Source organism: Mchenga conophoros, linkage group LG3, assembly GCF_057382185.1.
Source record: "Mchenga conophoros isolate Kocher_MC1m ecotype Shallow Benthic linkage group LG3, M_conophoros_male_GT1.1, whole genome shotgun sequence".
NCBI lineage: Eukaryota > Metazoa > Chordata > Actinopteri > Cichliformes > Cichlidae > Mchenga > Mchenga conophoros.
In genome coordinates, this window is record NC_140528.1 from 6,003,299 (window position 1) to 6,021,013 (window position 17,715).

At 41.8% G+C, this 17,715-nt stretch overlaps 1 protein-coding gene across 1 annotated transcript in view; it reads left to right on the forward strand.

Annotated features, from left to right (window-relative positions):
- LOC146577094 (protein NLRC3-like) overlaps positions 1-17,715 on the forward strand; it is a 222,326-nt gene that overhangs the window by 12,350 nt on the left and 192,261 nt on the right. The window contains exons 4-12 of the mRNA XM_085268130.1: positions 4,508-4,574; positions 8,446-8,575; positions 9,844-9,945; positions 10,938-11,016; positions 12,399-12,603; positions 12,755-14,552; positions 15,982-16,155; positions 16,369-16,542; positions 16,722-16,895. Of these exons, the coding sequence (XP_085124256.1) occupies positions 8,457-8,575; positions 9,844-9,945; positions 10,938-11,016; positions 12,399-12,603; positions 12,755-14,552; positions 15,982-16,155; positions 16,369-16,542; positions 16,722-16,895 (2,825 nt within the window). The 5' untranslated portion in view covers positions 4,508-4,574; positions 8,446-8,456. The remainder of the gene's footprint in view (positions 1-4,507; positions 4,575-8,445; positions 8,576-9,843; positions 9,946-10,937; positions 11,017-12,398; positions 12,604-12,754; positions 14,553-15,981; positions 16,156-16,368; positions 16,543-16,721; positions 16,896-17,715) is intronic.

Consider the following 17,715-nt stretch of genomic DNA (forward strand, 5'->3'; position numbering starts at 1 on the left):
TTGCGAGTGCCTCGTTTTCCAAATCCAGATGTTTATTTGTCACGTACACAGCAACAGAGAGAACAGTCTGTTGTTGGGATGGCTGAGGTCCTTCACCATCTTCCTGGCCTTGGTCCAGCACCGCCTGCTGTAGATTGAGTGCAGGTCAGGGTGCTCGGAGCGGATGGTGCGCTCAGCTGATTGCGCAACCCTCTGTAGTGCTTGTCTGTCCGGCATGGTGCTGTTCCCGAACCAGACAGTGATATAGCTGCTCAGGATGCTCTCAATAGTTCCTTTATATAAGGTGGTCAGAATCGGTGGTGGGAGCCGGGCCTTTCTCAATCTTCTCAGAAAGAAAAGACGCTGACAGAAATCTCCCCGTGTAGTGAAACGGGCCTTGGATTACCGCTCTCCGTCTCTGCTGCATGAGATCATTTTCCTGCAGCACTGTTGACATTTTCAAGTTGTTGTTGCGGGTTCAGCTGCTTTAGCATTTGGTCAGGGTCACATCAAAGATGGTAGAGGAGAGAGCAAAGATGGTAGAGGGGAGAGCAGGAGTCCAGGGTCAGCCTCGGCTTTTCCGGGCCGACAAAGCAGCCTGTAATCAAGCATAAAGAGAAAAAACAAAACAAAACAAAAACAAACGAACAGGAAAATCATGTTGTATTGGCTGTGTTACTCAGAGAGGGGAAAAACAACGGGACCAGGCCCTGTGTCAGCCTTCTCTCCCCCTTTTTTTTTTTTTTTTTTTTTTCACCATATAATCCTCTCATAACCCACCAAGCTGACAGGACAACACAGGTACATGTTAAAATTCTTAAGATCATGTTTAAAGCACAAAAATGGAATTTTCTTTCATTCAGTAATCACTTGTATTAATCAATCAGAAGAAAACATGTCACAATTTGACTTTTATTAACCACTAAATTTGTCGTGTTATCACTGGTTGTGATTTTTTTTTTTTTTTTTTTTGAAGTTAAGTTGTTGTCCTGCAACCCAGAGGGTTTATTTGTTAGTAGTGGATAAACTTTATTGTGTAACGGCGGGTGTATGTTAAGTTTCACTGCTTTAAACTTGCTGGAAAATCTTCACGTGTTCATGGGTGTAAGCTGTTTCTTCATTGCGTGTATGTGCGTTTGTACATGGGCTAATTTAACGTTTTTTCTCAAACGAGGCATTTCTCTAGCACGTGCCTCTCTCTCACATTTCTCTGCTTGTGTGTGTTTTTGTTTCACCTTCTTGTTGTGATGCTCCAGGCGCCTTCCCAACCTCCACAAGTCTGTTGGCCGCAATTTTATGTGTAAAACTTCTCTTAATTTCTCCTTTAATTCTCTGCTAGCTGCTGTCTTTTCCACAGCTGCTGATTCTTGCTGATTTTGTGTCCATTACTATAATTTTGCTTCGGCCGCCGTGCTTGTGGGGGCAGTTGGTCCAGCCCCATAGCCACCTGTATCAACACACTGAGAGATTTATTTAATATCATTTTCATTACTGTTAAATAGACTAGCAGGCAAGACGCCCACCTTTGCACTGCAGACTACATGCCAGTCTCCCAACACACTCCTCTCTGAGTTTCAGCTGTAAACTCCAACATCATTCACACCCCAGTCATTCAACACCTTATTTGTAGTATCATAATCAGCAAAATCAGCGTTTTACTTACAGGCATGTATCATTGTTTGCAAATCAAAATTATAAAACTCAAAAACACGCTAAACAGGAAGCAAAGTCCTCTGTGCGCGTCACAGCTCATTTGCATGTTCACACACCGTCTAAAAATAGCTCGCAGCGCTGCAGTGCGCTGTCGTCACACACAGGGTCACACAAAGCTCAGACAAAACTCTTCTATTTTATATTACAAAGACGTCTTATATTTACAATTACTGACAGGCCTGACAGATTCAGCACCTAACAAATTTCGACAAATTTAAGTTAACGGGTCCAACCGAAGAAAGCTTCACTTTTTTGTAATCAATTAAACAGTATCTGTTACTTCTGGGAACAGTTTCTGACCTAACTTCTAAATCCCTAACTCAATTTAACTTTGTCCAAACAAGCACATGACACCGTTTTAAACGATGAGGAGTCTCGGTAACTCCTAGCTTATTTCGGGATGCCCTGTACCCCACAGTTAAACCAAAACTGAAATACCCCTGTTCGCCGACAGGTCAAGACCGCGCGTCCACGGCCAGGAGGGAGCGTAACCTCCGGGCTATGTGCTTCTTAGCATCTTCCAGTGCCGTCCTATAATAATTTTAACCTAACCGATTTTGAAAAATTTTACCATAACGGGTCCCACCGAAGAAAGATAACTTTTTTACGACCAATTAAACAGTCTCTGTTACTTCTGGGAACAGTTTCTGTCCTAATTTGTAAAACTATTAAACAGTATCTGTTACTTCTGGAACAGTTTCTGTCCTAATTTCCCTACCAAACTACCTGAGCCTTCAGCTCAATATCCAGGGACTCAAACCCAACATTATTACTTTCATATTTCTTCAACTTCATTAAACATTCTTAAGCAACTTTAACTGCATAACACACGGTGATTCTCATCAAAATCAAAACAGACACTCTACCAGTAATTTCAGTGAGTAGACTTTAATTTAGTCATATCCAATCTGGCACATTTTGGAAATCATTCAACAGGTAGTGCCTTACCTTTAGATAAGCCGGCTTTTGTCCACTCACATCAGACCACTGGCTCGTGCCTGTCCGTTCGACAACCTCGGACCGTCCAAACTTTTAAATTCCACCCCAATACCACAGGACGAGCCCCCAAGCTGTTAAGGTTCAAAATATTGGGGATGGAGACAAGAGAAAAAACCACAATAACAACACTGGTCCGGCCGGGTTGAGTCAAACGATGATTTAATGATCACACACGTGGGAGATGAACACTGATGCAGACAGCCTCAAAATCTCAAAATGGTGGAGCATTGCTCAAACTTTTATAACCTCTGGTGCCTCCACCTTATCATAAAAAGCCTAAACATTCACATGCTCTCTCTCACACAGCGCCTAAGCTACGACCTTGGCTCCCTGTTTATCTGCTCCTGCTGAAATGGGGCAGAAAACTCCAGCACACTCTGTTCTCTTCTACTCAGACAAATTAGACAATAACCTTCTGCGAACAGTATTTCTTATAACTCAGCAATATAATGCATCATAAAACAATATCATTCATTCACAACAAGTCAGCAATTTAATGTAATGCAAATCAGTTTAACTAATGCAATAGTTATCAGCTTCTTCTAATTCAGGAGAATAATGCAAACTAAAACTACATAATAATTCACAATCTTTAATTAGGGGTATAACATGGCATAAAATAATATCATAATTTTACAAGACATTTAACAACATTGCTGTTCTACTGTTGACACATGTAGTCTGTGGAGTATTACGAGTACTCACAACTGCATGTCGGTCTGGCTCAACAGGGGGCTGCACCAGATGCAGTACACCATCACCATCAACTGGAAGTATATGGGGTTCATACAGGTCACTCATGACTTATGTGGGCGCAAATGGCAATTACCAGACATACCAATCACCATACACCTCATTGTCAGTATGCTCTCAGAGACAACCGACACTGAGGGAAGGCAAAATCAGTAGGTGTTAGGGTGGAAACGCTTTTATGAGCTTTATGTTGCATTAAGGTATATGTTCATATGTTACTCTTATTGGGAAAAGTACGAAATGTACTACTCGCTCTGTCTCTGGGAACAGGGAGCTCACCCTGTGAGAGGTTAACACACACACACACATGTATGCAAAATTAAAGGACACTGCTATGCTCTTAATAGGCCCTAAAAAAATGCACCCTCTAAAGGCCCTAGTGGACCAAAACGTCTACCCCCCAAATAGTGCAATAAAAAGATTATATATTCATATTTTATTCCACTTTAAATTGGTCAGTCTTTTAAAACTACTTCTCCCTGAAATATTCATATAAAGTTTTAATTATATTTTCGTTGTTTTAACCCTTTAAATCCCAGTTTTATTACATGAGCGCACTGGTTTTTTTGCCCCAAAAAACAAAAAACTTGAATATTTTCCAAAAAAAACATTTGAGGTAATATTCAATTGTTATTATAATTAGGCCTTTAGATGGTCCAAAGATTGGCACCAACATTAATTTCGATCTACTTTTATTTTTTTTGCAGGAGCACATTAAAAAAAATGCATCCACCTTTAAGCCTATGTCCATTCCCCAAAAAGTGCAATAAAAATATTAAATATTAATTTATTTTTTTCACTTTAAATTGGTCAGTCTTTTAAAAATACTTCTCCCTGAAATATTCATATAAAGTTTTAATTATATTTTCGTTGTTTTAACCCTTTAAATCCCAGTTGTATTACATGAGCGCACTGTTTTTTTAGCCCCAAAAAACAAAAAAACTAAATATTTTCCAAAAAAAACATTTGAAGTAATATTTGATTGTTATTATAATTAGGCCTTTAGATGGTCCAAAGATTGGCACCAAAATTAATTTCGATCCACTTTTAATTTTTTTTGCAGGAGCAGAAAATGGTCTCCAGGCGGCCAATGCTGCTCCTCTAGGCCGAAAGAAGTGCCTCTTCCCGGGGTAAGTCGCGACGATCACCGGGGCATGTTGCGTGGGACTCCTTTCTCCAGCACACACGTGCGATACCATGTGACAACAAATGAATTTTGAAATAAAATTATACCAAACTTTTTTTTGGAGAATTTGGCTATATTCAGTTCAACACAGTGCAAATGGCTTGGAATTGAAAAATGCAAAAGCCACAAAAGGTCCCCAGGGCCTTTCAGGTGTGTGAGAGGTTAACACACACACACACATGTATGCAAAATTAAAGGACACTGCTATGCTCTTAATAAAGACGTACCACTGCAGCTCGGTGTGTGTGAGTCTCTCCCTGGGCCCTCACCCATGCAGCACGTTAACAGTTTCCAAGTGTCTCAGTGTTGTTTATTCACCTGACTGTTTGATAACTGTCATTCTCTGACAGTAGGACAATAACTTCACTACGACATAGTTCATTTTGGTCAAGGTGACTGTGCAGAATGGATGTATGCACGCCATGTATTGTTTTGGATTTACCCCTTATGTAGGCACTTGTGTCTTGTGGGGTTATTGACTCAGAGGATGTCCCCGCAGAGATGCCTTCAGCCACAGGGCGCCCACTGTTTTGGCTGAGGGCCAACTGCTCAGCCTCTGTGAGTGGTGGTGGTGGAGGACCCCCACCTGTTTTTCGGGCCTCCGCTTTTTTTCTGTTGGCTATAACGGGCCACATTTGGGCATACAGAGTAAGCAAATATGTACTTGTGATGTGCTCAGATAATTTCAATATGTGCTTACAGGAGGTATATTACTGTAGCCTCTAACTGCAATTGATTTACATGGGACAAACAGACCAAGCACTATGGCTCATAATACAATTACACCTTACCTGTTTGGACTATATTTTTATATTTCATTTTTACTTGCTGCCAGGCACGTTTGGGGCCTGTTGGGTTGCACCTGCGCTCACATCACATCACAACATAAAATGTATGACATAGGCAATGAAATGACATATACTGAGATGACGTGTTAAATGGGTGGTGATCCCTAGATCAATGTTTAGATTAACACTCACGCATTGACTCTGTCGGTTATGTTTTGCCATGCATGCTCCCTTTCCTTTGCAGCTGCGGCTGTGTTACTTTTTTTCTGCATGATGTGCATGCTGTCGGCATATGCTGCCATCAGAATTTCCGCCTCAAGCGCTGTGAAATACATTGACCGCGCCTTCTTTCCCTCCGTCTCCATGGTGACTCGCTTAATCTGTGCTCCACTAATCAGGGCTTTATGTATCCTCGTGCGCGCGCTTGACTTGGGGTTGTAGCAACTCCGCGTTGATTGAACTACTTGTTATCAGCCTTTCTGAAACAGAATATTCCGAGTTGGACAGTTCGGGGTTACTCAACCCTGAGTATCGTTTTTCACTCTGAGTTTTCTAAACCGGCTTCCTGAAATAGGGCCCAGCACCGTGATTTGATTTTGATTTTATTGATTAGCATTCAAATATCTCAGTGAAAACAGAACAAAAATCTACCATAAAGCAAGAAAGCATGATACAAGGCTAATCAAAAGGTATTGGCTGAAGCATTTGCTTATTACGCCAACCCTTTTCACAAAATATCTTGTTTTTTGGTTTTGTTTTTTTTTTTTTGCTCTTTTCATTCTTGATTTATATATTTTTCTAATACTCTATTTTTAAACATGTTTTTAAACAAGGAAAATGAACCACACCTTTTTAAATCACTGTCAGACCTCGTGTAACCACACCAGCCCAGGACCTCCACATCCAGCAGGTTCACCTCCAAGATCGTCTGAGACCAGCCACCCAGACAGCTGCTGGAACAATTGGTTTGCACAACCAAACAATTTCTGCACAAACTGTCAGAAACCGTCTCAGGGACGCTCAACTGCATGCCCGTCGTCCTCATCGGGGTCTTGACCTGACTCCAGCTCGTCGCCGTAACAGACTTGTGTGGGCAAATGCTCACATTCGATGGCGTCTGGCACGTTGGAGAGGTGTGCGCTTCACGGATGAATCATGGTTCACATTGTTCAGGGCAGATGGCAGCTGAGAATGTCCCAGTTCTTGCATGGCCAGCATACTCACCGGACATGTCACCCATTGAGCATGTTTGGGATGTGCTTGACCGGCGTATACGACAGCGTGTACCAGTTCCCACCAATATCCAACAACCTCGCACAGCCATTGAAGTGGAGTGGACCAACATTCCACAGGCCACAATTGACAATCTGATAGACTCCATGCGACGATGTGTTGCACTGCATGAGGCAAATGGTGGTCACACCAGATACTGACCGGTTCTGGGTCCCCAGACCCCCAATAGCGCAAAAAACTGCACATTCCAGGGTGGCCTTTTGTTGTGGGCAGTCTGAGGTACACCTGTGCACTACTCATGATGTCAGATCAGCATCCTGATGTGGCACACCTGTGAGGTGGGATGGATTATCTCAATATGGCAGATGTGCCCACTACCACACATTTGGACTGATTTGTGACCACTGTTTGGGAGGGATGGTTATATTGTGTATCTGGAATGAATTTTAGGTCTCTACTTCCATCCTATGGGGAATGGGAGCAGTAACAAAGGTGTTGCGTTTATATTTTTGTTGAGTGTATATGGAAGCAACAGAATACAATAAAGTGTGTATAATGATTTTTTGTTCAGGACATGCTTTGTTTTATAGAGAATAGCAATGTTTTTGACATTTTTGTTTTCACAATGATAAAGTGAGCTGCTGCTGCTGAACTTGAACAGGTAACAAAGTGATGAGCAGTCAGGCTGCAGGTTTCTACCTGTTCATGTTTCTACAGTAGAATCACTTTGAAGTGTCTTTGTGCTGTTTCATCTTTGATTTGTGTTCATAAACACTCAGAGAAACATCACGTGACCTCATCAGGATCTGTGTTGGTGTGTGGGGCTGTACCTCAGCTTTATGTTGTTACATGCTCATTTGTTCATTTTACACAGTAACATCAAAGTAATGTTATGAGGAGTAATGAAGTAACGTACTCCATTACTTTTAATCAAAGTGTTCTGTGTAATATGTGTAATAATGACTGTTTTGAGTAATGACCAACACTGATCACAACAAAGAGGAAATGCCTCCAACATGCACAAACATTTGACCCACAACATGCAGTTAATGTGCACAAATGTCTTTGATATGCTGCTCAGTGATGGTGGTGACTGTCAGAGCAGAGCTACTGAGAATCAATAAGTAATATCAATGATGGGATCAGAATCACTAAATTCTTCTCATCCCTGTCAGTATCATACATGTGCTGTATAATGTGATAAATGTAGAGGTGCTGGCTGTTCTCTCACTCTGCTGTTTAGCTGTAAAGGACGCCTCCCTGCCTTTGTCTCATTCATGACCTTTAATAGTCTCTTCTAACATGCAGAGATCTGTATGATCTGTTTCATAGAGTCTAACCAGCCTGTACAGGTAACAACAACAGTCACTGCATCACTGACACACAAACGTCATCTCTGTCAATAACAACATTCATACATGGAATAAAAACACATCAGTGGATCATTGCTGGAGCTGATGTTTGTGCTCCTGGTGCAAAGGCTCTCAGTTTCCTCCTTGAAATAACATCAGTGGTGGGTCAGCGACATGCTTTCTTTCCCTCTCAGGTTTAAATATCTGGGACTCTCCACCGTTTGGTTTTGGAGCTGAAGAAGCTTCTCTGATGAAACGTCTTCCAGAAACTTAAAGACGTCTCTTTTCTCTCCAAGCTCCTTAGATCACATGACCTGGATGACTGAACCTACAGACATATTGACCTGGTTTCTAGGTTACATGACAGGTCATAGGTCAGCGACTGTAACTCAGTTACTCCTGTTAATGTGAACTCACTGAGTGTTTGTGGTTTACCTCTCAGACTGACTGAAGATGATGATGGAGGAAGAGGAGGACAGAGCAGAGTCTGCAGGGTCCAGCTGTCCGTCTGTGAGGAGCGACCGGTCCAAAGATCTAAATCCAGACTTCAGTGGTGAACCTGGAGCAATGAGGTCAGAGAGCTGAACTCACTGAGTAACAGAAATAATTTTGCACTGACATTATAATCAGTGTTCAACGCACATATTAAACAAATATGTAAGACTGCTTTCTTCCATTTGCGCAACATCTCTAAAATTAGAAATATCCTGTCTCAGAGTGACGCTGAAAAACTAGTTCATGCATTTATTACTTCCAGGCTGGACTACTGTAATTCATTATTATCAGGATGTCCAAAAAACTCACTGAAAAGCCTTCAGCTAATCCAAAATGCTGCAGCAAGAGTCCTGACAGGGACTAGAAAGAGAGAGCATATTTCTCCTGTTTTGGCTTCCCTTCATTGGCTTCCTGTTAAATCCAGAATTGAATTCAAAATCCTGCTCCTCACATACAAGGTCTTAAATAATCAGGCCCCATCTTATCTTAATGACCTTGTAGTACCATATCACCCTATTAGAGCGCTCCGCTCTCGCTCTGCAGGCCTACTTGTTGTTCCTAGAGTATTTAAAAGTAGAATGGGAGGGAGAGCCTTCAGTTTTCAGGCCCCTCTTCTGTGGAACCAGCTTCCAGTTTGGATTCGGGAGACAGACACTATCTCTACTTTTAAGATTAGGCTTAAAACTTTCCTTTTTTCTAAAGCTTATAGTTAGGGCTGGACCAGGTGACCCTGAATCCTCCCTTTGTTATGCTGCAATAGATGTAGGCTGCCGGGGGATTCCCATGATGCATTGAGTTTTTCCTTTCCAGTCACCTTTCTCACTCACTATGTGTTAACAGACCTCTCTGCATTGAATCATATCTGTTATTAACCTCTGTCTCTCTTCCACAGCATGTCTTTATCCTGTCTTCCTTCTCTCACCCCAACCGGTCGCAGCAGATGGCCGCCCCTCCCTGAGCCTGGTTCTGCCGGAGGTTTCTTCCTGTTAAAAGGGAGTTTTTCCTTCCCACTGTCGCCAAAGTGCTTGCTCATAGGGGGTCATATGATTGTTGGGTTTTTCTCTGTATCTATGAAGCGCCTTGAGGCGACTTTTGTTGTGATTTGGCGCTATATAAATAAAATTGAATTGAATTGAATTGAATTGAAGTGTTGACTCTGGTTGATTGTCTGACTGTGTTTGTGAGCTGAGAGGAAATGAAAATGAGTTTGTAACAAAAATCAGTTTTGTCCAGTTTTCCTGTAAAAAGCTGAACTCTAATCTAAGAGGATGTTACTGACAGGAAACAGCTGCATTATCTGCAGTCTGTGTGATCACAGCTGCTTCAATCATGTTTGTGTCTGCAGAGGTCAGAGGTCACAGTCTGCAGGGTCCAGCTGTCCGTCTGTGAGGAGTGACCGGTCCAAAGTTCGACCTCCAGGCTTCAGTGGTGAACCTGGAGCAACGAGGTCAGAGAGCTGTGATGACTCCTTTACATGTTTGTGTTTCCTGGATAAATATGACCTGAAACATCCTCAGATTGTTACAAAGATTCATTAAAAAGAAAACAATGAAAGAGAAAAGATCCAAATGTTCGACTTGGTCATTTGCTGTTTGAGGACAGTGATGCTCATATCTGTGGGGAAAGTGTGACCTGAGTGGGTTCATGTTTGTCTTTAAAGAACAGAGCTGCTCTGATTCTCTTTGTGTCTGATCTGTTAAACAGTCTGAGAGGTCACACAGAGACCCAGCAGCTAAAGCCTGGATCATACTGGCTGCTGTTACTCCATCAGGACAACACTGAACCACAGTGGTGTGGATGTAGTGGATAAATCCCACCATACTGATGCTCAGAGTTAACCACAGGGAACAAAACCAGATGTTACCTTCAGATTGTGACCTTTGGAGTGGACGATGCAGATTTCAATAGAGAATAAATGTTGTTGTTTTTCAGCTGTGAAGAAAGAATCTAATTTTCTGAACTGAAGAATTTATGATGCTGGAAACAACATGGAGACTATAACACAACATTTCCACTGTGTTCATAGAATGAATGTAAAACTGTCAGACATTCATTAAATATGCAAAATGTCTACAGAAGCATCAGAGGGTCAGACGTGAAGCACTCAGTGATTTTGATCAAATGACTCATCAGTTATTGATCTGTACTACACTGATCTACCACGTTAGTAAAGCTGGTGTTCTGGTGGTGGAGGGAGACTCGGATCATGTTCTGGTTTTGGAGCAGTGATCTGCTGATGGTTCAGTTTGATGAGCTTCTTCAAAATCATCCCTGACATCACCACTGAAAGGACGTCCATGAAAACAGACTGAAAATTACTGATATGTTCACAATCTGAGAGTTTAAAACTTGACAGACTTGATTCAGATGAAGTTATTTGAGCAGAAACTCCTGGATCTTCATCCTGTGTTGATCTAATCCTTCATGGTTCTTCCACAGAGTGGAGCAGCAGAGCTCAGAGGTTCCCAGTGGTCAGTCTGCCCAGCAGCATCAAACACAGCTGGACTCCATATTTATGGTCTGTACATGTACAACAACTTCTTTATTATTAATAATAATGCATTTATTTATAGGTCCCTTTCAGAACACCAAGGACTCTGTGGACTAAATGACCAAAAGAAAACAAACTTTGAAATCATACGGTGCAAATGTGATCACAGGGAAACGTTTTAAACATCGAGGCTTTAAACAAAAACCAAAGTGAAACAGTTTGTAGTCGAGATCAGTGGGAATGAAGCTGAATAACTGTTTCTTCAACATCTTTGAGCAATAAATGACAAACATGATGGAAGTTAGAGCACTTAAAAAAGAAAAACTAGCTGAAAGTCTGGCTTCTGTTATGAAAAGTACAGAGAAAATATGGGTCGCTCAACACTGCACAATATAGGAGTTTAAATAAATCTGAAGAATAACTCAAAATCCTACAATCTTACTGAGAAAATCATCGACAGCTAACTATCTTTGTGCCCCCTTTTCCCTGTTCATGCCCTATCGGCCCCCCTGGCTAAACTTTGCTAGATCCGCCCCTGCACAGTTACCAGCCGTCAGCTACGTAGAAAAAGATCCTGGTGTAGAAAGTAATATTAAATAAATTCTAACAACAGCTTATCAAGCTTAAACGTGCTGCTGTTGTTCAGCCTCTGGTTTCCTTATTCTGGTGCAAAGTGGGCCAAAAACGGACTCGCGACAGAAAAGCCGATCAGCTGATCATTAAGCAGTTTCATGATTGAAGTAGCAGCAGGAGAGAGAGAGAGAGAGGCAGTCACTTCATATATCGGTTGTTAAGCTTAATGTGGGAATGCTTTACAAACATTCAGAGATGAACTTACACACTTGCTTTACTTCTCTCTGGGAAAACTTCCTCGGAGATGAAATGCCGAAGCTACAAATACACACAGCCGCTCCATCACGTGAGCACACTGCTCCGACGTGCTACGGTTATGAGCCGAGTTACGCCGTGTCGCAAGTTCTGTGAGGTGCTTTTTTGATATTTAATGGATTGGATTACATTTTTTATTCCTCTCCGATATCCGATCCAGTAATTTAGGTCAGTATCGGACCGATACCGATACGTAATATCGTAATATCTACCTTTAAGACCAGTTGTCTGTATGAGTCACCTGAAACATCTCCAAGTTTCTGGCTTCGATTCTCAACCTGTTGGTAGTTCAGCTCTGAACACCAGTGAAATGTTTCTCCCACTTAAATCACTGCATTCATATGAACAGAATCAACGTTTTGGGATCATGGAGTTGTGGACAAAGTCTCAGTTAATAAGATAAAGTCAAACCTATAATTGGTAAAGAGTTCGTGGATGATATGCCCCTTGATCGTTCGGAAGTGGATGTTGTGTGGACTAAAGTTCAGAGTGGTGGGTCATTCATAAATATTCTGTTCCAGCTGCTGGAGGACAACATCATCACTTTTGTGAAGAACGAGCTGAAGAAGATCCAGAAGGCTCTGAATCCAAATAAGCCCCAGTGCTTGGAGTTTCAGAGGGAGGATGATGAGCAGAGGAGAAACAGCAGAGAGGCATTTGTGAAGATCACAGTGGACTTCCTGAGGAGAATGAAGCAGGAGGAGCTGGCTGACCGTCTGCAGAGACGTAAGAGGATTTATCTAAAGATTTAAGCTGCTGGATAAATGAGACACTTGTGACACCAGTGTGTTCAGTCATTTCTCAGTGGGTCAGAAATTGTCATCAGCATTTTGCATAATGTGATTGTTAAAGTTGTATTTTTATTATTATTATTCAGAACTTCCAGCTACAGTTTGTCATCGTAACCTTAAATCTGCTCTGAAGAAGAAGTTCCAGTGTGTGTTTGAGGGCATCGCTAAAGCAGGAAGCCCAACCCTCCTGAATCAGATCTACACAGAGCTCTACATCACAGAGGGAGGGACTGCAGAGGTCAATGATGAACATGAGGTCAGACAGATTGAAACAGCATCCAGGAAACCAGACAGACCAGAAACAACAATCAGACAAGAAGACATCTTTAAAGCCTCACCTGGAAGAGACGAACCAATCAGAACAGTGCTGACAAAGGGAGTGGCTGGCATTGGGAAAACAGTCTTAACACAGAAATACAGCCTGGACTGGGCTGAAGACAAAGCCAACCAGGACATCCAGTTCATATTTCCATTCACTTTCAGAGTGCTGAATGTGCTGAAAGAGGAAAAGTTCAGCTTGGTGGGACTTGTTCATCACTTCTTTACTGAAACCAAAGAAGCAGGAATCTGCAGCTTTGAAGACTTCCAGGTTGTGTTCATCTTTGATGGTCTGGATGAGTGTCGACTTCCTCTGGACTTCCACAAAACTACAATCCTAACTGACCCTAGAAAGTCCACCTCAGTGGATGTGCTGCTGATAAACCTCATCAGGGGGAAACTGCTTCCCTCTGCTCGCCTCTGGATAACCACACGACCTGCAGCAGCCAATCAGATCCCTCCTGACTGTGTTGGCATGGTGACAGAGGTCAGAGGGTTCACTGACCCACAGAAGGAGGAGTACTTCAGGAAGAGAATCAGAGATGAGGAGCAGGCCAGCAGCATCATCTCCCACATCAAGACATCACGAAGCCTCCACATCATGTGCCACATCCCAGTCTTCCGCTGGATCACTGCTACAGTTCTGGAGGATGTGCTGGAAACCAGAGAGGGAGGACAGCTACCCAAGACCCTGACTGCGATGTACATCCACTTCCTGGTGGTTCAGGCCAAAGTGAAGAAGGTCAAGTATGATGGAGGAGCTGAGACAGATCCACACTGGAGTCCAGAGAGCAGGAAGATGATGGAGTCTCTGGGAAAACTGGCTTTTGATCAGCTGCAGAAAGGAAACCTGATCTTCTATGAATCAGACCTGACAGAGTGTGGCATCGATATCAGAGAAGCCTCAGTGTACTCAGGAGTATTCACACAGATCTTTAAAGAGGAGAGAGGACTGTACCAGGACAAGGTGTTCTGCTTCATCCATCTGAGTGTTCAGGAGTTTCTGGCTGCTCTTCATGTCCATCTGACCTTCATCAACTCTGGACTCAATCTGCTGGAAGAACAACAAACAACCTCCCAGAAGTCTGAAACAGGAGAATCTGCAGAGAAACCCTTCTACCAGAGTGCTGTGAACAAGGCCTTACAGAGTCCAAATGGACACCTGGACTTGTTCCTCCGCTTCCTCCTGGGTCTTTCACTGCAGACCAATCAGACTCTCTTACGAGCCCTGATGACACAGACAGGAAGTAGCTCACAGACCAATCAGGAAACACTCCAGTACATCAAGAAGAAGCTCAGTGAGAATCTGTCTGCAGAGAAAAGCATCAATCTGATCCACTGTCTGAATGAACTGAATGATCGTTCTCTAGTGGAGGAGATCCAACAATACAGGACTTCAGGAAGTGTCTCCACAGGTAAACTGTCTCCTGCTCAGTGCTCAGCTCTGACCTTCATCTTACTGTCATCAGAAGAAGATCTGGATGAGTTTGACTTCAAGAAATACTCTACTTCAGAGGAGGCTCTTCTGAGAATGCTGCCAGTGGTCAAAGCCTCCAACAAAGCTCTGTAAGTAAACATGTTGTCATCGCTTCATTGTTAAAATCATGGGAAATAAATCAGAAATGCTTAGTTCAAAGAGCACTGTAACATTTTTTTTTTAAAATAGTAAATTAAATGATCATCTGTCACTCAGTAAATATATGGTAATTTAAATGTTTCACTCCAGCATTTCTAAAACACACTTTGTTCTGTAACTCTTATCAAAGGACAATCCAGACCCAGCCTATAAGAACATGAGCTCTGATGCTTCAGCCCCTCTGACAGGTTTATTATCCTCAGCTTGTTCACTTGTCTCCAACTCCAGGAGTTTGGTTGTTTTATTCTAAAGCACAAACTTCACCTGCCAGACTTCACCTACATCTTTTTCTGATGTTCATAATTTAAGTTCAAGTTTGTATCTCACTTTCAGTGCACACCCTCCCTTTTTAAATATAAATCTCTGCTGTGCTGTCATGTTTTCATCCCGTATGGAGGGAGAAACTCGGTCTTTATTACTGAAATTGCCTCTAAGGTCGTGTTTCTTGTCAGTAACCATATGTGTAACTGTAAGGCTTCCATAACCAGTGTTCCCACAGAATTACTCTCTGGGTCCTCTACAGTTTCCTCCCACTGTCCACAGACATGCAGTTAGATTACCTGGTGATCTAAACTTCATGCAGGTGTGAGTGAGAGTGGTTGTCTGTCCCTCTGTGGGCTTAGTGGAAGAGACTGGATCGATCTCTGCTTTGTCTTTGATATATCCTGACAGCAAACATTCTCCATGAAGTCTGCATTTTCAATTTAATTCAATTTAATTTATATAGCTCCAAATCACAACAAAAGTCGCCTCAAGGCACCTCATAGATACAGAGAAAAACCCAACAATCATATGACCCCCTATGAGAAAGCATTTTGGCGACAGTGGGAAGGAAAAACTCCCTTTTAACAGGAAGAAACCTCCAGCAGAACCAGGCTCAGGGAGGGGCGGGGCCATCTGATGCGACTGGTTGGGTTGAGAGAAGGAAGACAGGATTTCAGCTCATTTCCTTTATACACACCTTTAACAGGAAGAGTTTTATACAGCTAGTGTTTAAAATCCAGTGTTCTTCACAATACACAGGTAATGAGCATGATTATTGAATTAGTAAAATTTTCTAAAATAATTGTTTTAGTTAATATTGTATGATAGTGTACACAGAATTATTAGCTCAGTAGGCAGAGTGGTCGCCCCATGATCATAAGGTCAGGGGTCGAATCCACCGAATAGTTACCTTGTGGTACCCCTGAGCAAGGTACCATCAAGGTACCAATCGTGTGCACTGGACTGGTAGCACTCATAGTCTCAAAGGTTTAAAATAAAAAAAAATTAAAAAAAGGTTCAACATATAAACAAATTTAATTTGATCACATATATTCTTTGTTTTTTTTGTTTTTGTTTTTTCCCTTTCTCTCACAGACTGAGCAGCTGTAACGTCTCAGAGGAAGGCTGTGAAAATTTGTTGTCAGTGGTCAGCTCCCAGTCCTGTAGTCTGAGAGAGCTGGACCTGAGTACCAACAGCCTGAAGGCTTCAGCAGTAAAGCTTCTGTCTGCTGCAGTGGAGAGTCCACATGCCAAACTGAATGTTCTGAGGTCAGATCAATTTGTATTCTGTTTAGTTCTGTTTGTTTGTGTGTTTGATGTTTGTTTTTGTTTATATCTTTATCCAGTTATCCTTGTTTCATAGCATTTTTATTCATTTCAAAGTTAAAGTGAAGTTTTACTAACCTGCTCACCACAAGACAATAAGCTATTGCACTCTGATTACACTTTAACAACAATCTGTATTCATGTTTTTATCTTCAGACTTAACATCTGTGAACTCTCAGAGGAAAACTGTGAAGCTCTGTCCTCAGTTCTCAGCTCGCAGTCCTCTAGTCTGACAGAGCTGGACCTGAGTATCAGAAAGCTGCAGGATTCAGGAGTGAAGCTTCTGTCTGCTGGACTACAACGTTTAAACTGTAAACTGAATACTCTGAGGTCAGATCAGAAAACATTTAGTTTTTAGAATTATTAATTAAAGTTCATCCATATGATGTTGTATCTTAGTATGTTTATTTCCTTTAAAAATAGAAAGTCAAGATTTAATTTAATGTTGTGAAATGTATTAACAAACTCTACATGAGTATTTGTTGTATAGACTGTCTTTTATTTTTCAGACTGAGTGGCTGTAACCTGTCAGAGAGAAGCTGTGAAGCTCTGTCCTCAGTCCTCAGCTCCCAGTCCTCCAGTCTGAGAGAGCTGGACCTGAGTAACTCTGACCTGCAGGATTCAGGAGTGAAGCTTCTGTCCGCTGGACTAAAGAGTTCACAGTGTGCAGTGGAAACTCTCAGGTCAGGATTCAAACTTTTCCACAGATGATCATTTGAAATGTGACTTATATTATTGTATAAACAGGTAACTTTTATACAGCTGTCAAGTGAACTTTTATTTACATTTGAGTGGATAATTGGACTCTGAATTACTAAAAGTTGTTATAGTCATGTCTTTGTTTATTTAAAAAAATACTTCATGTACTGCCTAATTTAAAGATTTAGGCTCCTTTGGGCCCATAATATATATATTTGATTTCTTTTTGAATGAAATTAGGAGGACATTGTCGACTACTGATTGGTTCGCTGTTTGTTTTTTATTCACAGTACTTACTTAATTTTAAAGGCTGATTTCTCAAAATGAGATGTTTATCTTTTCTTCTACAACACTTGGAGCCACCAAATCTTCTTGCTTCATTTATTCATTACAGTTTAATTTAAAGAATATTAGACTCGTAACATAATAAATACATTTATTTCACTTCTTCTTGAGAGAAAGAAAGGGATGACTGGGTGAGCTCCAGTGGTTCATCCCAGCAGAGAGAGCGGCACACTGGGCTGAAAATGATCACAGTAGTAATAGCCATAGTTTGATAAAACAGGCAGTCTTACCCTGTAGTTAATACAGGGTTCTGGTGCCGATGTGGGGGAGGGGAGTCGCCCGGTACTAACTACATACTACTAACTACCTCATCCAGATGTCTTCCCTACTAAACCTGATAAGAAGTAACTGCAGTAGCCTTATAGGTCAAATCAGTTTCACCTGTTAAAGGTAGCTCCACTATTAATGGTGTCACTTGTTATTTCTGGGATGAGTTTAGTAGCCTGAACAGCTGCTCAA